The following is a 22908-nucleotide window of genomic DNA, read 5'->3' as shown; positions in this document are numbered from 1 at the left end:
TTACTTCAGCTTCAGAAAGTCATGTTCATGGAAACTCAAGGTGTAATTTTTGTCTTCATCACTGCCCTTCCTTCTTGCTAGGGAGAAGAAAAAAAAACTAACCCTAATTGTTGTTGTACTTTAAGTTCAAGGTGGGGTCATCTATCCATACTGTATGTGAACTTGGTGGCCATTCACAGATATCTTTCACTCTTTAAAAAAACTTTATTTTTTTCAAAATAATTGTAATTTATTAGACCATATGTGAAGTTACCAATAAGGAAGTGAGCCCAGACATCAGACATTTGCTGCACTTTCAACCTTCGTAACACGCATGATTCTCAAAATGAGTCTTACATTTTGATTTACAATTTTTAAATGTACGAATACTTAAAAACAGTGGATTTTTAATTGAAAGGGATACACATTTAAAGCACAAAAATACTGCAAAATGTCATTTGAAAATGTGATTAACCTATTACAGTTTTAGTTAAGTCAAATCTAGTTAGCACCTTACTGAAGTCAGCCTTGAGTGTAAAATTAGTGCATATAATTGCTAAACAGGTATGTTTTGACCAGTAATAGCACATTACCAGCCAAATTCTTGAAACTGGAAATGCTTCAGCTTTCACACATCTGGAATAAACAATGTTTCCAATTCAACACAGAAAAAACAGGTTCTTGCTTCTTTTAAGTTGATTTGTTTAAAGCAATCATTTATAAAGATTGCATCAACATCCATTAGCAGAGGAAGATCCAACTTTATTGAAACTGCTTGCATACAAAATATATTGCACTATAACCAAACAAATGTCAACATAAAATCCAATCTGTTGTAGCTAATATGTACAGAGAATATTGCCCAAGAGCAGTTACATTACAAGGTCATTCTACCTTGGTTAATTATCTACAGTATTTTAAACCAAACAGCTTACAGATGATGTGTGCAAGGTACCAATTTCAGTTTTCAAATACTATACATTCCCCCAAAAATAAATAACTAGAAATCAACATTTAATGTTTGGCAATATTTAAGACTTTTTAATATTTGTTAAGTTGTGTGCAGCTTGTTGCCATTTTTATATGCTTGCTTGTATGCAAGGAAAAAATAAAATGAGAAAAGCTGAGAAAAAAATGCACAACACAGACAGGGGCCAGGTTTGTACAACTCTGTACATAATCAGCAACACTCCTACTGGAGTAAATTTAATAAAAACAGAATAGCGCAAAATGAAGGTCCTACTGCACTTTTTGCAAGTAAATGTAATTCATGATCAGGAATAGAAAGCACCCACCATCCCCTATTTTGGGCAACGAAACTTTGCACCAACTTCACTAACATGTTTGAATCTACTTATGAGACCTTGTAAGACTGTTCTGTCTCCGATGCTGTCAAACCACACTATCCCTGAATTTCACTAGAAGTCGCATATATTTTTCCTCTCTCATCTGAGATAGGTTCTGTATTTAAATACCAGAACTGTAGGGGAACAGAAAAGAAAGCTTTTCTTTTAAATTGGTCCTCCAGCCAAACAGCAGGCACACACTATTAGCTTATGAACAAGTTTACAATTTGTTCCCTCGGTAACCATGAATTGTTTTCATTTATCACAAATGGAAATATGCATTTAAAAAACTTTTCTTGTCCTGACTAAAAAGGAAACAAAAAACAACAAAAACAAAAACACCATCTCAGTAACACGATCTGCCGTTATCTTCAGTGCAAAGTAAGTTTCCTATTCTTATAAACTGCCTAACTTGATGTTTATGTAAGGAAAAATTATGGAAAGCATGCATTCTTCTAATAAAGTACTAATTCTGGAGAAGGTTTGCTACATATATTGTACATTTAGTGTTTCCAACTCATCTTCCCTGATTTCTGCATCCAAATATAGTATTCCTACCTGCCAAGATATAAAAAAGGCACAGATCATACAACTTTTTGCTAATGAAAATGACAATTTTGTTACATTACACATATATCCAGGTTCACTAAAATACTGAAAAAGTGAACCAAAATGTGAACTGATACAGGACATAAAACATAACTTTTGTATTTTTAAAATGAGGAAGTTTTAATAGAAAAACAGAAGCCCAATTTGATTACCGCAAACACTATTTATTCTGAAAATTGAATTTAGCAGTGATTTTGACCAGATGCGTTAAAATGGTACAACTGAACAGAAATACCAATGCACAGTTCAGTATTTTTAAAACAAACAAAAGGACTCTCTCATTGTTTGAAGTGCAATATGTACTTGAAAGCAATTTCTCAGAAGTTCAAGATATTTTAATGCAAGTATAATGTCTTATTTTGAAAAAAAAAAAACAAACAAACTGCATACTGCTGATGTTAAAAAAGGCTAACAGAACTTTTTAAATTCAATTCATGCCCTGCGCCATCTTGCCTACTATTTGTCTTTGGCCTAACAAGTTTCTCTAATGTGGAATAAGATTTACTGAAACAGTTTAGGAAATATGACTTCTCAAACTATGCAGTTTAGGGTACGCCATTCACCAACGGTTGCTGACCATCGCCACTGTCCGACTTCTCTTTCTTCTGGTTACGATCTTTACCCGTGCGCAGCCGGTTACCTTCGTTGGAGGTATTCTGTAATGTTTTAGTGTGGACACTCCTTTCATTATTGCAGTCAATTCTGATCTGAAACAAGTTACAGTTATATAAAGCATACTCCTTCAGTAATTGAAGGAGGAATACTTGAACAGCTGCTAAAGAGGCCATCCCCACAACCTGTCCTCCTCTGAATGAAATACATCTAAAGGAAGTGCATACTTAAGAGAAAATAAAAACAGCCATCTCTGATAAAGTATTCAGGCATAAACATTATTATAAATATAAATGCGTTCTTTACTGGATTATAATGTATGCTAGGTATCAGTTATTTTACAGCACTTCCTTCCTATACAAATTCAACAATGCCTGAAACTTTCTTTCAGATAAAACACAAGGTGCTATTATATGCATAAGAATTTAAGTAAGGGCTGTACGACTTTTATTTTGGAAAAGAAGTTAATTTTGAATTCTCTTCAAAAAGTATTACTCTGAGACTTCAGAAACACAGAAGTTTAAAATTCTAAGTAATATAGTTAATGAAGCTGATGAATAATGGCTGACACAGGCACAAGCAGGTGGCTATATCACACCATGGCACAAGTGCAATGCCATGTGTGGATGGTCACCAATCCATAAATGAAACAAGCAAAAATTACCTGAAGAGACCCATCCGTTGATCTCCCTTTAGTATCTCTTGAATTACGCTGACGGTTATCAGTCCTCGACTGCTCATCATTTCCTGCGCATCAAATTTGTTCTTTAAAATCATGTATTTAGTAGAAAAATATGCCCATGTCACTCTCTGGGATACTGGAAAATTTGGCTTTTATGAGCTGTATGAACAAAATCCCATTGGTCCAACATTCGTAGGCAGAAAAGACAATCTAAGTGTTGTTACCTGGAGTCTAATCAAAATACATATTTTTTTCATGGTTTATAATTGCATTTTAAAGTCTCGATCACTGCAGAAAGCTTGGCCAAGAACTTCTCTAACAGGCAGCATACCCATATTAAAATAATAAAATAATTCAAAAGCAGAGTCAGTCACTTGCAGGAGTTACCCTTCATTCCTGCCTTACAGCTCAGATCAACTGCTCTCACCGGGGCTGCCATAAATGCATAGCCTTCATTGCTAAATGATGCAGAGTGGATCAAAGGATCCCACCTGCCGCCTGCTAAAAGTGTCTGACTGCAACATCTATCCTGCCTGGCTCGTCCTGGCCTCCTTCCTTAAGCTGCATAATAATCTATCCCATTGTTTTGCCTTTTGTTATCTTTTAGTGGGTTTTCAGTGAAGTAACAACTCTTACTTGTTGGCTTGCTTCTCCTCCGCATTCTCACTCCTGAAATTGCCAGGTGCTACTATGCCTTAAGTAAAGGCTGCTTAGAGATTTCAATTCCTGAGTACGTATGACGTATGGTTATGACTGCTGTGATGGTAGAAGTGCTTTTATTACATGTTTTGGCAAATCTATTGGCTCCAGACTTCTGTTTTAGACATACAGCAGCTGCCCAGGGCTTAGTCAGAATCCCAATAACTCATCTGCCCTATTGCTCACCTTTGAAACCTCCCCGACCTCTTCCTCCTTGACCACGTGAACCTCCACCACGCCTTCGCCCATCTCCTCTGCGAAGGTAGCTATCACGTTCTTCTTCTGCTGGGGCTAAAGACCAGTCGCTAAGCTCATCTCTGTGATCAGACTCTGTTTCAGAAGCATTTGATGCTTCAGAGTTAGTTCCTATCAAGAGTTTAAAAAAACCAAGACATTCCAGTCTATTTTCAAGATATTTATGAAAACCATCCAAGTGAAAGAACTACCAGTTTCACCTAAGGAGATTTCTGATTCCTGCTGTAGTGCATTGTCCTTTTCTTAGTGAAAAGGACAATGTAAAATCTTATTTGGGTGAATTAGTGCAGGGTTTTCCATTTTTATTTTTTGGTTTTGTTTCAGGAAAATTATTAGCTCTACTCATTTGCATTAGGAAAAAAAATCTGTGATTCAGTTTTTCAAGTTTACATGGAACTACAAAGCAAGATCTTGACTTACAGTGAAGGCCTTGCTTATGGGCAAGTGTCTGGTGGCTGCTCTGGAATAGCGGGGACGGCATCAAATGAACGGCTTGGCAGGTGGACTAACCTTATCACAGCAGCTATCGTGTGGGGTAGCACATAATAAACACTGAATTATGTTCACAGCCATTTGTGAGCACAGACCAATGCAGCTCAAGCAACAATACCAGGACTTTAGGTTTCGGGCTCTTCTTGGCATGCCTGCTGATTCGTAATGCATGCCAGCGAAGTACGGACTACTGGAGAAGCATTTACCTAATCGTGTATTCACTGTGTCACACGCTTACAGGCCAGGGACTCACAACGCTTGAGCTTGAAGCATCACTTCCTCCCTTCTGTGTTGATGAATATGCTTATGAGGCACCCAGGATGGTGCTTGTGTAAGAGCCTGATCTGTATCATGTTTCAGAATGGATGCTAATTTGATTTAAGATGAACTGATATCTAGTTTCAATAAATAGCTGGGAACAAAGTGGCAGGCATTCAGGTGAGGAAGTCAGAATGGTAAAATAAATGGGAATGACAGACGTGGAACTTGGGAGGCCTGGGTTCAAATCTAAAACATGGCATCACGGCCAGCTCAACCTTACCTCACAGGATTTTCTGAGGGGACTGGGAAGGAAAGACCCACCATATAAATCAACCTTGACACCCTGGAGCAAGGGCAAGGCAAAAAAAATATAACAACTGAACAAGTCAGACAATGAAACATTTCTTTAGCTTTGCCTATATCTTCAGCTTATTCATATTTTCAGACAGGCTGAAGCTCAGTTATTGCATGCCTGACTAGAACTGCAGAAGTAAGTATTCCAAATAAAGGCAGCCACATAACTAATTCAAGGTGAACAAGTCTGCACCTTCCAAGCTACTTACCCGAAGCATAGCCTGGTCCACGCCGGCTGTGCCCTCTGTTTCTGTAGGGTCGGCTACCTCTTCCAAGGCCAGGGCCATCATCAGTCATATAGCCTTTTTCTTTATCTGTGCGGTTTGGTAGTGGTCTAGAAGTAGCCCCAATCTGCCGAAGCTGTTCATCAATTTGCAATCTCTCCAAACGCAGCTGATCTACTTCCTATAGAATGAAAAAATAGTTACAGTAAGTTGTTGCCACTTTGAATCTTGCTTAGCATTTGGTAATGTATGAGTCTTGAAAAGCTCAATTTAAAACTAATCATTTCCCCCTAAAAACAGGTTAATAAAATATACTCAGCACTTAGCTAACAGTATTCTTTGTTAGTTTAAACTGCAAAATTCAAAATTAAGTTGGAAACTGAGAAATACTGTTGTAAAGTTTCTCTTAAGTCTGCACTGTCTTCCCCAGGAAGACAATTAGTATGATTCTTACCTTTAAATAATTGAGGTGATAATCCAAAAGAACTGTTGCATTTGTGATGCTGTCCTTGGTTCCCACAAAGACAAAAGGAACCATCCCCTAGAAAGCAGTTTCATAATTAGACAATTCAGTGATACAACTAATGTCACAATACAACTACACCAGTCCTAATTCCATTAGTTAAGCAATTAAGATAAATGGTCTTTACTATAAATCAAGTATCTACCAGATCACAGAATAGCAACAACTGAGCTTTCTTAAGATCTATCCTTGTTACATGAATCTTGAAAGGTCAAAATAATGTTCTACAGCTTAGAAAATGCAATGACAGAATGCGTGTTTTGTGCAGGTGAAGCTCACATCTATTTAAACAAGAAACATTTAAACAGTTTGGCGCAAAGGTAGATAGCTCTTATAGCAGCCACCATGCATAAGTTACTTATGTGGCTTCATGTAGTGAGGATGTTTGCAGGGGTAAGCTAACACAACTCAACTTGTAAAGCTCAAACTGAAAATCATCCTTGGCACACTGCTCTGAATAGGAAACTTGTCACCCCAGTATTGGTAGTAACAGATGTTACATCATTTACCTAATCACAAATGTTGATTACAGTCAGCAAAGTTCTTAAAAAACTTAAAGGAGAAGTTACAAAAAGGGAATGCTTCTTACCTGCCAAGTTTTGAGTTCAGGTTTTTGCTTTCTCCCTGGTACAGTTGATGACACAACTAACACCTACAGCATAAGGAATGCACGTGTTAGTGATGCCATTAAACATACACAGGAGTTAACACAGAACCTTCAACTCAAAATTTGACAGGACAAAAGGACTCAATCCATCTTTTAAAGCTGCACTGTGGAAACTGCAAATAAGCCAAATTTACAGGTTATATGGTAGCACCACTGTGAGCCTGAAGTATGTGGGTACAGCCTTGCAGAATTATTCACTCTGCTTTGACTTTTCACATTTGTTGTGTTACAATCAAGAATTGAAAAATTTAACTGGCATTAGTGCTACTTGGTATATACAAACTACTCAGTGCTGTGAAGGTACACCATACTTTTATTGTGACAAACAAGTGAAGTAACCAAAAATGATCTGGGACTTCCTAGTTGCTTAAGTATTTCTTCCACCCCACCCACCAAAGTCAACACTGGATAAAAGCACCTTTCACAGAAATCAAAGCTGTAAATCTTCTTGGGTAACTCTGTCCTTTTTGCACATCCGGATCCTGCCCTGCTTGCTTGTTCTTCCTAGCAAGAGTACTCTGGCATTGTCAGGCTGGATGTGGACAACTCATGAACAGCAACTTTTAAGTCTTGCCATAGATTATCTACTGGATTGAGCTCTGTGCTTAGAATAACCTATTGAACTCTTCCAGTGCTAAATTTGGCTGTGTGTTTAGGGCTATTGTCCTGCTAAAAGATGAACCTTCTGCCCTGTGCCAGGCCCCTTGCAGAATGCAATCAGCTTTCCTCTAGAATCGCCCTGTATGTAACTCCATCCACCTTACCCTTGATTCTGACCATTCCCTTTATCCTACCAAAGAGCAGCAGCTTCCTGCCATGCTTCATGCCCCACACAGCATCTTGCAGCAATGCAACCGGTTTTATTTGGGTCTCCTCAGGCCAGAGGGTCTCTCTCCACATTTGCAATGACTCTCACTTATCTTTTTATGAGTGCTCTTTGATGAGTTTGCCCAAGCAACCACTGCCTTCTCACCACTCTTCCTTGAAGCCCAGCTTGTGTGTGAAATTTGTTTCATGGATGGTTTCTCTCATCTCAGCTGTGGTTTTTTCCAGCTCCTTCAGAGTTCCCATTGGCCTCTTTGGTTAAGGAGGGTATAAGCGAAGCAACAGACAATGACTTTTGGTGGATGGCCTTCTCAGGGTTCAGCCATATTCTTCCCATTCTGTAATAATGGACTTAACACTGCTCTGAGAGGTGTTCAGTTTGGTGTCATTATTCTTTTAATCTGACGCTTCTGCAATATTTCATACCACAGTTGTTTTTATAATCCCTTGGTCCTCATGTTTGTTTTGATACATTATCTCCAAAGTGATACAAGGTCTTCCAGAAGAAGGTGTCATCTGAACTCATGTGGCCCTGGAACTGGACTGATGAACTCCATTCAACTACTTACAGTATGTGACTTCTGGAGGCAATAGGTTTGACTAGAACCTGTCACAGCAAAGGGGGAAAATACTTAAGCAGCCATCAAGTGCCAGTTTGTTTTTGTTCAATGAACTTTTGTGCCTCAGTAAAAAATATTTTGTACCTTCACAGCACTGACTATCTTGTGAACGTCAAGGGGTAACAATGCCAATTAAAGCCTTTTCAGTTCCAGGTTATAACAAGTATAACTTAAAAAATCAAAGCAGCGTGAATACTTCTGTAAGGCATTGTACCTCTGTGTAGCAGTTCCTTTATGATTTTCCAGACATGGCCACTGTTTAGGCATTATACATGTTACAAATTGCACAGAAAGACACCTGTGGGCTTCTGGATCACAGCCAAGCTGTCAATATAAAAAGTGAGATATTTTCAATATCAAATGCTGTCTGAATCTGGCATTCACAATTTCTGACCCAGCAAGCTAAAGAGAACCTATTGTCCACATTCTCTACACCCTCATCACATCATGAAGACAGGATTACAAAATGAGGTCAAGACAACCACTTAGAACCTGGAGTTTTAACAAACAATGATAAAAGAACACACATTTTTTTCCTGTTCCGATGAAGCATCAGCATGTAGTAGTCCTACTTTTTTAACATACCTCTTCTTGTGGAATATTTTTATCATTTTCAGCCTCAATTCTCACTCTCACAACACCTGATTTATCGACAATCTCCTGAATGAGTTTTCCATTTTTTCCTATAACTTTTCCTAGATAAAGAAAAAACAGAATATCCCATTTTTAGGGTATCACTGCAATGAGTAGTAGTTTAGCAAGAACTGAAAGCAGCTCAGTATCCAACCAACTGAAACTTTCCTCCATATGTTGGACTCACTGTTCTTACCTCATGCAACCTTAAATGCAACTTGGGAATTTTTAAGGAGCATGGAGAGGAAAAATTTCTACTTGGAGGAAGCAGCCATTCGATAAACTTGGTTGAAAACTCATGACATAACAATTTACAAAAGTGAACAATCCTGTTCTGAATGAGACTATAGACCTCACTATTGCAAGAGCAACCTGTGCCGAAATAGTATTAAGTCTCTGATTTGTCAAAAAAAAAAAAAGATAATAGGTTTAACATTATAACAACAAAAACTATAATCAAGAGGTTTAATATATGTACTGATAATTAAAAACAAATTAGGCAGACGCCAGTCTGTGAAGCCCTCTGATTCACCATGGCACTATCAATGTAAATACAAAGATGTGTTTGAAATCTCAACTCACTGGAGTGCTCAGGTAATTGAAGAATATAAAATAGAACAATAATACAAACTATAAGAGCTATGTGAATGTTCCTGACAATTTACAGCATGACATTTCCTGGATTTACTGCTTCTGATTTGCTACACCCTGGAGCCAGTAAAAAACTGAAAATTATTAAATATAATACATGGCTTCTATCATTTATAATGTATAACTGTATATATCACCAGGTTCTTTATTAGATTGCTATATTGCCCAGTAGCTGAAGTATTCTCGACAAGCCAGCCTCTACCTCAGATCTGTTTGCTATACAGCCATGACTCAGTTTAAAAGTCAACTGTAATCAGTTTTAAGAACTAAATACAAACATTAGAATGCCTGTATTTAGCTAGGAACTAAACTAAAAAAAGACCATAGCTGAAATTTAAAAAGTTATCTACACTAAACAAGTCTCTTTGATTTGCATCCAAGGGAATATCTGTAAGTATTGGAAGCTTCAAAATTATACCCTAACTTACATACCTACTAAGTTTCTTGGGACTTGGATAACATCTTCAGCAAATTCAAGATAGCTTCTTGCCTTTTTCACCGCATCTTGATCCTTCAGAGAAAAATAAAGTAAAATAGGTATTAAAGTGTTGCAGTGTTGCAGAGAGACCTTCTGAAATGCAACGCTACAGAAGGAACTCACCTCCCCATAAATATGGAATGTACAAGTGTCTTCATCAAGATCAATTGCTGTCACACCTGGTACTTTCCTGGCTTGCTGTATATTAGCACCATGAGTACCAATGGCCAGACCCATTAGATCTTCACGTACAACGAACTGTTCATGGAATCGTGAAGCAAGCTGCCTTGAACTCTGCAAACATGCATTCTTAGTTAGAAAGAAAACACGGGTACAAAATCATCGAAGGAGTGTATAATTCACAAGTTGTTCCCTCTTGTACATCTGGGAATCCATTAGGAATACCAGATAAAATCCCTATTAACCTAGGAAAGCAATTATATTGATATAATCTGTTATGATTGTGGATATTCACCATTCTTAGTAAATGTTTTTGGTTGACATGGTGATCTGGTTTATTTGGAATATTGAGCTGGATTCAAATTATACAGACTCAATAGTTGTTCCTGGGGAAGTCGGCCAACATCAATTTCCAATCAGTAAAATGCAAGACAATGACTCAAGGGTTATTTGCAACAGTAAATTTATTACAAAAGTGCTACCGGCAGTTCTGAAATTAGTAATATATGGTAAAGCAAACGGCATGGCTGTACTGCTTTCAGACTCATTCTCTAGTGTCTTTGCCACAAGTCATTTCTTTGTAGCTATGAGAGATTCCCAAAAAAGTCTCCACAAAGATTATCAGCAGAGTATACCAGATGAGTTTGAATAGTTTTCCAGTTTTGGGCAATGAACCTATATATTTCAACTAAAATAGTCTTCTGCAGCACCTTAAAGGCAAACTTTAGTAAATGAAAGCTTATAGAGTAATAAATTTACTAGCCTTTTAAGGTGCTGCGAAACTTAGGGTTTTTTTTTCCATTTTGCTCCAGAAAGCACAGCTATCCTTGTAGAAACTGTAATCTTAAATACCTCTAGCTGTTTGCTTGCTTCTTCATTTCTCATGATCAATGACAACTTGGTGCGAAGACTTCGAAAGTGCATATCAATGAGCATGTTTGCACGTTTTGTTGTTACTTCATTGACTGACTAGATAACAGGGTGGAGAAAGATATTTATCAGTTTCATATTCAGTACAGGTCTGCCAAATACTTTTCAATGCAAAAAAACTTACCAATATGATAAGCTGATGGGCCTCAGAATCATATGTTACAGAGAATGCTCCAACTGCCTTTTTGAAGTCCTTGTGTGCAGATTCTTTAGCACACCTAAAATACAAATTATTTTTAGCATTTTTATAGCATTCAACATTATCTAGGTATATAATGCATGGCTCAGCCATAACATGTAATGGACATACATGCATGTATTGCCCAGCTGTTTTCTGGTGACCTAGCCTTCATAATAAACAAGAATGAAACACCACACAGAATACCAAAAGGGCTCCAAGTCACATCTGCACTGCCTGCTTTGTAACATGAAGTAGTTTAGGTACATTTATGCTTATATATATTATTTTATTTATTTATTAAAACATTTTTATGCCGCCCCATTCGCCGAAGCCTCTTCTGGTTTGTGCAAGTTCAGACAATTAAACGGTGACACACTTTATCATCCTAACAGCTGAAAGTCTTGATTACCTTACTATAAATAATGTATGCTTAATTAAATGTCATGTTGCTACATATAATGGCTTTTGGGGACTTTCATAGACCACTTAAATTGCAACATATTTATAACCAATCACATATAGATCATGCTTGTGATTTTGGAAAATACCAATAAAATCCTATAATGTTAAGCCAGTATTTTCAATGTTAGGGTTAAATAACACAGATTACAACTTTTACCAGGAAGCTTTGTACTCACATTTGCCTTAGATCTTCTGGCACATCAAGTTTGATCTTGTGAAAAGTATCCTTTGTTGCAGGTTTGTTGGGATTCACAGATCTTAAACGTTCAATTGTGACAATTTCATTGTAGGTAGCGTCACAAGCCGCATATTCTATTACATAAAACTAATAAAAAAGAACAAAATAATCCAAGACACTGTTTAACCGAGTAGTGATGATATGCTAAGCCTATATCTTATATATGAAAGGGCCCGTTTCTTATTTTTCCTTTTTTGGCTTCAATTATGATATACTTAAGATTCCAGTTAAAGCCAAATGTCCAGCAGAAAAGCCCAGAAGAATGTAGAACCCAAAAGTTTCACTTATCAGATCAAAGACAGAATATTAAAATATATATATTCCTACCTCACCCTTTATCATTCTCACTTTTGCCAGCCACCAGCAACATGGTTCCTTTTCATTAGCCCTGGAATAAACCTAAACACAAAAGAATAGTGTAGAACACTATACTGCCATGCAGTAAAGAAAATATCATCTAGTGAAAAGCAATTACTCCATAATGATAATGCAAGTACTATATTAGAACTAAGAAGGTAAAAAGGGATATTATTCTCATGCCTCTACCCTGTTACTGACTTCCATAACTGCTTTAATGTCTTAGATATGCAAGGCAGGGCCAAATTCCTAAAGCTACTAGTATTTTAACATAAGCCTCCAAGTATTTATTCTGAATGCTTGTATAACAATTTGCTTGTTTTACCCTCTGCTGGGAACCTCAAACAATAGTTTGTCAAATGTATACAGCACTGCATAATAACTACCAAGGTATGTTTAGTAACTTAGGTGCAGCAGAGGAATTACTTCTTCATGTGAGAAATTACTTTGAATTTGGAGTTTGAATTTCCCTCTTTGGGAGCACAGGGCTAGCTTGCTCTTTGCCCTCGCAAAAAGAGATCTAAAATAAAATAAAAAAAAAAATAAAAAAAATCCTATGGTTCCTTGTACGCCTCCCTAGGAATGTTCATAATAGTAAATATAGAAATTATCATAAAATAAAGATTCCATGTATTTCAACTTACTGAAGTTCCGTTTCTTCTGGAAAAAAGTATTCTGTCCCCAACCCACCCACCTCATAAATTCCAGTTACAACATGAATGTGAGAAGGTCTAGTTGTGCTAAAGTTAGTACATGAATACCTGCATTTCTGTTCTCAAAGATTGTATACAGTAAATACTTGGAAAAAACCATGAGGATATAAAGTACTAATGCAGCTATTTTTATCAAAAAGGCCAACTTTATTACCATTTCTACTTCAGCTAAAAACATTATTATTATTATTATTATTATTATTATTATTATTATTATTATTATTATAACATTTCTATGCCGCCCCTTGCCGAAACCTCGGGGCGGCTTACAACATGATAAAATACATTGAAATACAATAGTACATAACATGGATTCAAACAGCTCTTACCTCGACTTCATCACTTTCATTGATATCTTTATTGTACCCCACAGGTGGAGGAAACCTGACATCATGGAATGGAATCTGTCTTTCTGGCTGCCAGCTAAAATACAGAATAAAAGCTTAAGGTATTAAAAAGTAACTGAACCAAGAGGGATATAGAACAGAGCACTTCAGTAGAGACTGGGGACTGGTGATTATTTACCAGGAACTTAACCAACTGAACTAGGATAAGCCAAACCACTATATGACAGCCCACAGGTTAAAGTCCACAATTCATTGTTAACTGCTGGACTGTTTGACCTCTGAACAAACACCAGTGCGGGGTCACACATTATACTCCATTACTTATGAATGAACCTGTTGTGGGGTGCCAATAAAACTGGTGGCAACATGCAGGCAGGATGCTTTCTCTCTTCCATTTGTTGTCAATGCCCCATGGTTTAAGTAAGTGTGCAGGACAGTGAAGGAAAAATAAGAAATACCATCCTTGCCCTGCACTCACTCAAGAGACCAAGAGCACTGTTTGACCAGGGGAAGCCCCTTCATCTGCACCAAGTATAGAAATGCGGCACCCTGGCAAAGGAGAGTAAGGGCTCTCTGTCCTTTCACCAGGCCTCCAGCGGACCAGTATCATTTGCTGACTTATTTATAAGCTGCTCTTATGAAGGCACCAAGCTGGAAAAGTGGACAATGAAAGCAAAGGAAGGGCTGTGTTTCTGTAATTATGACTGAAAGTAGATTTTAGGGTATGGAATGGGCTTCCACGGGAGGTGGAACACCCATCAGTGAGGGTGTTCAAGGATAGGCTGGACATGCACCTGGGAGGCATGTCATGAGCAGAGCAGGATGAAGCCAGGAGTCAGACGACATGGCCCAGGAGGCCTTTTGACTTGCTCCTTCTATGTTTGTTTAATAACTGGACACTATTTTATTAAGTGCTTTGAGATTTAGTATTTCCATGCTTCACTGACATAGTTGAAACAAACACGAACAATTTAAGGCCTGTAGGTCATTCATTTCACCCTTTGCAGAAACATATGTATGATCCACCCAACCCTGACTATGCTAGGGACGGAAGAATGCTTCTGTCAGTGTATTCACATTGTTCCTCCATCCCCTTGGTTCTGAGCTTAGGGGAGGAATTATGCTACACTTATAGCAAAGAATGCTGAAAAACTATTAATGTCAAGTAACTGAAAAAAAAAAAATCTGAAAAATAAGATGCCAGAGGAAGAAAAAAGAGGGGAACAAAGAGTAAGGTCAATGCACAGCTTGCAGAGGCATGGGGTTGGGAAAGAGACTGCAGAAATCGAGGGGAAATATCAGCAAGTTCAATCTGCTTCTCACAAGCCTTTGGTAAAGTTCTATGGTTTCTAACACAGGCCACTCATCGGATTCTGTGAAATTCTGAAGCATGCCTGATTTAACAAAATGAAGCAATATGGACCTCTAATCTAAATACGGTGAGTGGTGCACATCTGGCTTACTTCCTTTAACAGCAGAAGCCCATTATAGTCTCTTTCATGATATAATACATGATAATACATGTTTTAGTTTTACATGTGACCTGGCTTAAGATAATAAGAGGCATAATCAGGGAACATTAGTGAGTGCCTGATTCTCCATGTATAATATGGAAATTTCACTGATTTCAATGATCACTTGGACAAGTAGGAACTGTCTACTATAGACAACAGAGATGCAGATGCAACTTCAAAAAATTAAACACATGTATAACTGGGTAGCTTTTCTAAAGGGATAATTAAAGCTGCAATTTGAGTTTCTCAAAGTATTAAAGCAATCCAGCGAACTGGACAGGAGTTCTCTTAAGAAGTCCACTTTTACACTATAGGTATAAAAATGGATTAAGCTTTTAATGGCCCCAGTGTTTTTAAATAAATTAATCTTCCTATGTGGAGCTCTAGGAACACCTTTAATAGGACAATTTGCTCCTCACATGGAGTATGAATTCCAAGAGCCAAACTACCTGGTGGATTTATGCACAATCCTCTTGAACTGTAGCAACAAAACAGGAATCCACTGCATTTAGCATCGTCATGTGTTTAACCGTAAGGCATCTTTGTGCATGTGAGCAGTTACAGCATGCATTTGCAAATGACTCTGCCTGGGACTAGGTGCTTCCACAGCACTCCCCAAGACTAGAAGGTAAGGCTACAAGATGATCAAAATCAAGCTTTAAAGATGAGGTCACTGAGGTTCATATGTGTCCAAATACATTTTATATTATATACAATTATAAATAAATCTATTACAATTTTGTGTTAGTATTAAGACCATACGTACTTATTCTCAAATGCAACAGTTATTGAATCTTCATGCACATCCTTCACATATGCCTGTAAAAGAGAAGTGACACTTAATAGCAGATACTAGCATTTTAGTGCCATGCAAAGATTTCTTCTTTGCACTGCCACAAGGCAGAAAGTAAGCAAAAATTGCAAATATTCTGACCACTGTAGATATTGGCCACACCAAGTATTTATGTACTTCTGAGACATGTTAAGATGTGCTGTGTTCAAAAGAAAAACTACACAAATGCAGAACGAGAGGACAAGCATGAAATGAACAGTGTATTGCTAGTATGCTTTGCAGCAATAAATATATAAATATTAAGTCACTATGATTGTGGTTTTATTATCCAGTCACAACCACCCCAGAGTATCTCTATTCAAATATCCAGAAAATAAGTGGCAGTGTCTTATAATACCTCCAACTATAGCATGATAAATGCAGTTCCTTTATTGCTGTGGATAGTTGTGCATGATTAGCACCACACAGGACAAACATAGCATCTAAGTTTTAATTTGGGGGCTTTCACATGATCTCCTACACCAAATTAACTATTTTCAATGGTAGCTCTGAAAACTTAGTTGCCCCATAGTAAATACACTACCTAGAAATACACACAATCGTCTTGCCTATTATATGGCAATTATTCAACCTAAATCAAATACTTTTTTGAACTAAGTCATTGGAGTAGACTTTTCCAGCCTGGCATCCTTCACATATTTTGGACAACAACTCCAACCTGCCTGAGCCAGCATGAACGTGGGACAGGGATGATGGGAGCTGTAGTAGTTCAAAACATCTGGAGCGCAATTGACTGGGAAAGGTTGCACTAGAAAAAGAATTTTTGGTAGAACTGTGTCCCCTTATAATTTCTTCTAGTAAAAAGCATTTACTCAAATGATCATCGTACTCGAGGTGAGAAGTCTCTGCATGTGCCTATTCTGCAAATAAATATTATGGGCTCTGAATTCCCTGATTTGATCAAACTATAAAACCAACTTGAGCTACAGCATGGGACAGAAAACTTCCAGACTATTTCCTGAAAAGACATATATAATGTAGGAAAAGTATTGTAGGAAGAGGCTCTCACAGATCTCTTTACAATTAAATCTTCTGACAGCGCTTTGACTATGAGCAAGTAAAAAAATAAAATAATTGTTCCAGGACAGAGTCAAACCTTTTAAACGACAGATACTGCAGTGTAACAACCATGACATTAAGAAACATACATTTTTATATAAAAAGCATGCCTATAATGGCTGGCAAAAAGGAGGAAAATATTATGAACACTCAAATTAGACTAGGGCAAATTGATTCTCAGCTCCCCTGTCTATAAGGTTTTTTTTTTGGGGGGGGTGGCTTTTCATTTGGTAGGCATAACTTTTAGCCTTTATTAAGAACAGACACTTTTCAAACTAATTAACTTTCCCTAGCCCTTTACTAAGTTTAACAAACTGGAGAATGGGATTGTAAGCTATGCAGTATGCAGCAGAAATCAACTGATGAACTTCCTTATAGTAGCAATAATGGTGTATTTCAAACTGATAAAAATTCAAAGTGGAACCACACTGTCTTTTCTACAAAGTGTTAGCTGGTGTTAATCTCATTAAATGAAATAACTGTATCAGCAACTTCCACTAATAGCTAATGGCAACTGTCTGGTCAACATGGAACAGGCCACTTGATGTTTGGAAACATCAACTAGCTAATTTCTGCAGAAATCAGCTGAGACCTCTTCCTTGTTTTCATCCTTTAGACAGAAAATTCTGTTAGATATTGGTGGCAAGCAGCCTCCATCTAGTTAGATTTGGCCAATGTCAGTAAGTTTAGTGTTAAAAACTCACTTCTGAAGCTAGGAATTAAGTTTTCTGGGCAAGGTTTGAAAGCAAGAGTAGCCCAGACATTACTTAAGAACAAAGAGTGAACAAGTGAGTGATGCAATGCCCAAGTAATGAATATCTATATTATCACCTTAAAGGCTATCTTCTCTACATCAGCATAACATGAATAATCATGGCAAAATATTTTAAGAACTGCAGTTTGGTCTTCTGAAAATCTAGGCCTAGCAACCTCAAAATTAAGATTCCTACCAGTTTTTACAATATCTATAAAGTCCGAGACTTGTTTCCATGACAATTTAGTTCAAAAAACAAATCAAGATTTGAATAGTGAATTATCTACCAATTATATACTGAATTCACAAGCACCACCACAATAACCAGGGTCCACTTCATCAACATTAAGGCAATTTCTTTGTCAAACAGAGTAAGTCTAATATTCCATATGGCTACATCTCAGAAGCTGCCACTGATTTCAAAGTACACCCCACTTAATTGGGGGGAAGTTCCCTCCCTTTTTTGGCTGATAACTTGTGGGAAGCAAGCAAAAAAGGGCCAAAAGAACCCTGCTGCCTCAACAGAAAACAAGCTAGGCCCAGTATAAGTGCATCATGTAGACCACAGATGCAAGTGGCAGTGTTACGTTACACTATTTAGTTCACATGACTAATAACTGTACTTTCAAAGTGTAAAGTCTTGCAAATTGCATGATGAATTTTGTTGCAGAAAAAGAAATGCAGGTATCTCACAACACAATTTTAAGTTAATTTCTTCCTAATTCTCCTGTTTTGTTTCTCCATCTGATGAAGCAGGACAAGACCTTCTCAGCATCATCTTTCCTTCATATATTCTTAAAACTCTAGCTGCCCTATTTTCCCTCAAGATGCCTTTCTTCAGAGAAAGCATACCCACTTGGAAGACTCCCTACACAAAAAGTTTAATAGCCTCCACCAAAAAAGTTCCCCAACCAATTCCATGCCTTGGTGTGGGCTACTTGTGTAGTTCTAGAGCTCCCAAATGTGAGCTGCTGTCCAACTCTCTGACAACTCCTTAAAGCCCTTCCTTGAAGACCAGGCCTTTGCACTTCTATTAGCGACTACCCAAATCCATATTTCTTCGATCCATAAACTCTCTCCTTAAGCCCTTCCTGGTGTCTATAGCATGCAAGGAGAGAGAGAGAGAATGGTGGTGGTCTTCATTACAGAGCAAGTTTAGCTTCAAGGTACTTGATCAACAACTAGTTAACGACATCTGCTCCTTTCTCTGCATGTGCATGCCATTTACTGTCTTTACTATAGTTATACCTCACCAGGCAAAAAATGCAAGATGGATTAGACAACACTGTCCCTTTTTGTCTTCACAGTAACCCTGTGAGGTGGGTTGGGCAAAAAATCAGGGGCAGGCCCAATGTGATTCATGGCTGAGTGGGGGCCAGAATCCAGTCCAAGTTTCTTTAACTCCTGTACCACACCACTATTGCCTTCTTTATTGCCTGGGGGCTGCTGAAAGCATCTAGACAACGGCTGCGTGAACCAGGATGCCTTTGTTCAGATCCTGCTGGGCCCTTTGTGCACAGTGAACAAACTTAGCTGAAATGAAAGCTTTTTGTATGGCTGGTCGGCTGGTGTGGGAGCATGGCAAGTCAGGAGAGAACAGAAAACAAGCTCATGCCGATTTGAAAAGAGGTCCATTTCATCTCGAGGGCCACAACCCGGTTCTCCCAACTCCCAGTCCTGAGCTGCTTGTTCCGCCACCACGGCTTTTCGAGTCGGCCACTGATTACGGGCAGACTCGCTCACATTGAGAGCAGGCCCAACTAAGTCAGAAGCGCCGATCTCAGCCGGGACATAAATCCCATCAATTCCAACGTGCCTACCGTAACGACACACGTGTGTGCGCGGATGCAGGGAGAGGAACCCCATCCTGCCTTGCAGCCTGAGCAGGCTCCCCACCAATCGAGTCCCGCACCGCCACTGACGAACATTGTCCCCAAGCCCCATCCCAATGGGAAGCAAGCCAGAGCGATGAAAGGCCCCGTTATGGGGGGGGGGGGGCTCAGTTTCCCCCCTCCCCCCTTCGGAAAGGCAGGCCTGCCTGGGCAGGGGGGGGGGCGGACAGAAGGGGGGAGGCGCGAAACGGCACAGACGGGGAAAGGGCGAGGCTCTCCCGTCCTTCCCTCGCCCGGGGGCCCGACGCCCACTCGAAGTTGGCGGGCGCGAGGGAAGGCTGCCTCCCGGCCGGGCACAGTAGGCCTAGTCCCTCCATTGGGAGCGTCCGGGGCGGGCAGCGCTCCGGTTACCTTGTAGAAGGCCCCGTTGGAGCCGCGCACCTCCACCACCAACTGCTCCTCCATGGCGGCGGCCGAGGCGGCCGAGACGGCGGCGGGCCCGCGGCCGAGGCGGCCCGTCGCGCTCCCTCTCGTGGGGCCTGCCTGCGTTTCCCTCAGAGGCGCGTGGCGGCGGCGCGGCGGCCTTAAGCCGAGCAGGGGGCGCGGCAGTTCCTTCCTCGCCTCCTCCTCACCCTCCTCCTCCTCACGGCCGCTGGCCGCCGTCGTCGTCGCGACGGTCGCGGCCCGGAAACGAAAGCGAAACGGCCGCCGGGCGACGGCGGGGGCCGAGGCGGGGAGGAGGGAGGCGGCGGCGGCGGCGCGCAGGGCCGGGCGTGGGGGAAGGGTGCCGCCGCGGGCCGCCCGCTTCAAATGTAAACATGAAAGGCCTGGCGCCGTCACGCACGTCACGTGATGCGACGGCCCCTTCCTCCCCCCGTGGCGGCGGCAGCGACGACGACGGAGGAGGGAAAAGCGACGAGGCAGGGTGGGAGGGGCTGGCGGAAGAACGAGCAAGGGGAGGGGGAAGACGTGCGTGCGCCTGCGCGCCCGCCCGCGCACGCGCCGTTCTCCCTCCCCACCTCTCGCTCTGCCTGTCGAGTTCTCGCGAGACTTGTCCGCGGCTTGAACCCTTCCTTTTAAGCCGTCTCAACGGACGCCCTGGCGGAGGGCTTTGCGCACGCGTACTCGCGCGAGACTAAAAGGCCGAGGCGCCTCAGGCCGCCCGGCGGACGCCTTCACGCATGCGCAAGAGGCGCGCGCTCTCTGGCCAGCTCCGCTCCTCCTGTCAGTCCGTAAGACGCGCTAGTCGCCGCGCCCAATGAAGTGTTCGGCTGGTTGTCCAATCGGCGGGGAGAGGCTGGAGGCGGGGGGAGGGGGGAGCCTGCGCTTTAAAAGGCGGCCCCGCCGGAAGCTGCTCTTGGACGTCTTTGGGCGGGCGGAGGGGGTGGGTCTCTGACCTCGTTGGTTTTGCAGTACGGGGAGGCGTTTCTGCAAGGGGTTGAGTGTGCAAGTGTAGATTTTGTGCATGCGCAACCCTAAGAGGTGTGTGGCTTTTCATTTTTATTTATTCATCTGTATTTATTTTACTAATTGCCATGGAGCGCGTGTGTAGCTTCCAAACCATCCAGGAGCGTTCCAGGGCACCCGAGTCTTTGTCAGAGCGGAGCACAAGGCCTTTCTCAAGCGGTCTGCCTAGTGCAAAGTTGTTTAGGGGGTAATCTGGAGATCAGTGGCTTTGGTGTTCTGCTATCACACAGCTCCTTTTTCAAGCATTGTGTCTTTGCTTGGTAATTGTTCAGAGCTGCCCAAAGAGCAGTGGCATAGAAGTGAGTCTCAATCTAGAGAAGATGGAGGTGCTGTGGGTGGGTTGGCCTTCCAATTGGGAGATACTCAGCTTATTCTGGATAGGATTGCCCTCCCCGCGGAGGACAAGGTTTATAGTTTGGGGGTGCTCCTGTACCTGGAATTGTTGCTTGAGTCATAAGTGGACTCAGTGGCACAGAGCAGCTTTTATCATCATAGGCTGATATGTGGAGGGACAAAGCCTAGGTACAGTAATGCATGCTCTGATAATCTCTCATTTGGATTACTACGTTGTGTTATACCTGGGACTGCTTTTGAGAAAGGTCTGGAAATGGGGACTAGCCCACGAGATCATATTATGCCAGTCCTTTTCCAGCTGCACTGGTTACCAGTTGAAGTCCAGATTCAAAGTGTTAACATTAACAAAGGCTTAGGATTGATATTTAAATCCCTAATTGTCCTGGGGCCAGGTTATCTGAAGAAACACCCTATCCTGTGTGTACCTACCTAGGCCTTAATATTGTCCTCCTTAAGGAGTCCCCTCTAATGGAAGTAAGGACAGTGGCAACCAGAAGAAGGGCCTTCTTTGTTGTGGCACCCTATTTATGGAAAGAGCTCCCCAAAGAGGTACACCTGCTACCAAGTATTTTTTTAGTGCCAGGTGAAAACCATTTTTATTTTCCAGGTCATTTAATAATTAATTTTTACTTTTAATATTATACTTTATTATATACTGTTACTGTATCTATATCCCAACCTTGCTTACAGTTGCTGTGGTCTTGTTACTGTGGTTTTATTGGTTTTAATTTTTAATTGCTTTATATGTTGACTTTTGTACACTGCCTAAAGAACCTTTTGGTAGTTGGGCATTATAAGAAGAAAATAAAGTTTTTAAAATGCTGTTTTAGGCTGCATTAATGGAAACATTAGTTCCAGTTCACATGAAGTACTAGTTTCCCCTTTATCCAGCACTGGTTAGGCCTCATCTGAAGCACTACATTCAGTTCTGGGTACCACAGTTTGATGCAGACAAGGTGGGAAGAGTCCATAGGAGGGCAACAAGGCTGATCCAGGCACTGGAGACAAAGCCCTGTGAGGAGAGATGGAAAGAACTGGACATGCTTAGCCTCAAGAAGAGAAGGCTGAGAGGAGAGAGGATAACTCTCTTCAAGTACTTGCAAGATTGTCACACAGAAGGCCAGGATCACTTCTCCATCACCCCAGAGTGTAGGACACGGAATAATGGGCTCAAGTTACAGGCAACCAGTTTCTGGTTAGATACCAGGAGATATTTCCTGACTGTTAGAGCAATGGAACCAATTGCCCAAGGTGGTTGTGGGCCCTCCCACACCAGAGGCATTCAGTCTGCAGCTGGACAGCCACCTGAGAGGGATGGTTTACCTTGGAGTCCTGCATGGAGCAGGGGGTTGGACCTGATGGCCTTCTGGCCTCCTCCAGCTCTACTGTTCTATGATTCTGTAAAATCCATGAACAATAAAATGGTTGAATATGAGCCAAACACACAAGCTCCATTGTTACAAGGGGCGGATCTTAGCTATTAGGTGAAGGCCCAATAATTTCTTCCTCGCTTATGTGACTTCGTCAGAGCATCATCAGCACAGTAGTTATTACAGGTTTTTAAAAGCTGCATTTTATTTATTGCATCTCAGTTTAAAAGGTTTTAAAACATCTGTATCGCTTATGGCAGCTGTTTTTCAGTATAAAAGTGCCCAAGGTGGGATTTAGGTAGCAGCTCCCACATGTATTCTGAGCAAAAGCTACTTTCTAGTTAAAATGTATTATGTTCCCCTTCTCTCAGCCACACAGTCTGTCCC

The 22908-nt window shown here is 40.6% G+C and overlaps 1 protein-coding gene across 9 annotated transcripts; it reads right to left on the bottom strand.

Moving 5' to 3' along the window:
- Positions 1 to 720: 720 nt before the first annotated feature.
- On the bottom strand, positions 721 to 20211 carry FMR1 (FMRP translational regulator 1). 9 transcript variants are annotated; one of them, XM_044427308.1, is made up of 16 exons: positions 19742 to 20211; positions 15599 to 15651; positions 13301 to 13394; positions 12229 to 12300; positions 11840 to 11988; positions 11145 to 11238; positions 10943 to 11059; positions 10034 to 10204; positions 9865 to 9943; positions 8734 to 8843; positions 6626 to 6688; positions 5968 to 6054; positions 5499 to 5694; positions 4114 to 4293; positions 3211 to 3293; positions 721 to 2641 (listed from the first exon to the last, which is right to left on the bottom strand). In XM_044427308.1, the coding sequence occupies exons 1-16, from the start codon at positions 19793 to 19795 to the stop codon at positions 2480 to 2482; spliced, it is 1764 nt and encodes a 587-aa protein (XP_044283243.1). In that variant the 5' UTR covers positions 19796 to 20211; the 3' UTR covers positions 721 to 2479. The 9 variants fall into 9 exon arrangements, with proteins under 9 accessions (XP_044283243.1, XP_044283245.1, XP_044283244.1 ...); XM_044427310.1 differs by having other exon boundaries at positions 721 to 2590; XM_044427309.1 differs by having other exon boundaries at positions 4114 to 4257.
- Between the last annotated feature and the right edge of the window lie 2697 nt (positions 20212 to 22908).

The sequence above is a fragment of the Varanus komodoensis genome, unplaced genomic scaffold (assembly GCF_004798865.1).
Source record: "Varanus komodoensis strain SLA01 unplaced genomic scaffold, ASM479886v1 scaffold18_3, whole genome shotgun sequence".
NCBI classification, from domain to species: Eukaryota; Metazoa; Chordata; class Lepidosauria; order Squamata; family Varanidae; genus Varanus; species Varanus komodoensis.
This window is presented reverse-complemented; position numbering and strand designations above follow the sequence as displayed.

Bases quoted from the DNA above. Each gene is read 5' to 3' on its own strand.
- FMR1 (XM_044427308.1), bottom strand. From the start codon at position 19,795: ATGGAGGAGCAGTTGGTGGTGGAGGTGCGCGGCTCCAACGGGGCCTTC. The intron at 13,395-15,598 runs GTACGTATGGTC...TCTGTATTTTAG, and splicing joins ACTGTTGCATTTGAGAATAA to CTGGCAGCCAGAAAGACAGA. The intron at 6,689-8,733 runs GTATGTTAAAAA...CTTATGCTGTAG, and splicing joins AAAATATTCCACAAGAAGAG to GTGTTAGTTGTGTCATCAAC.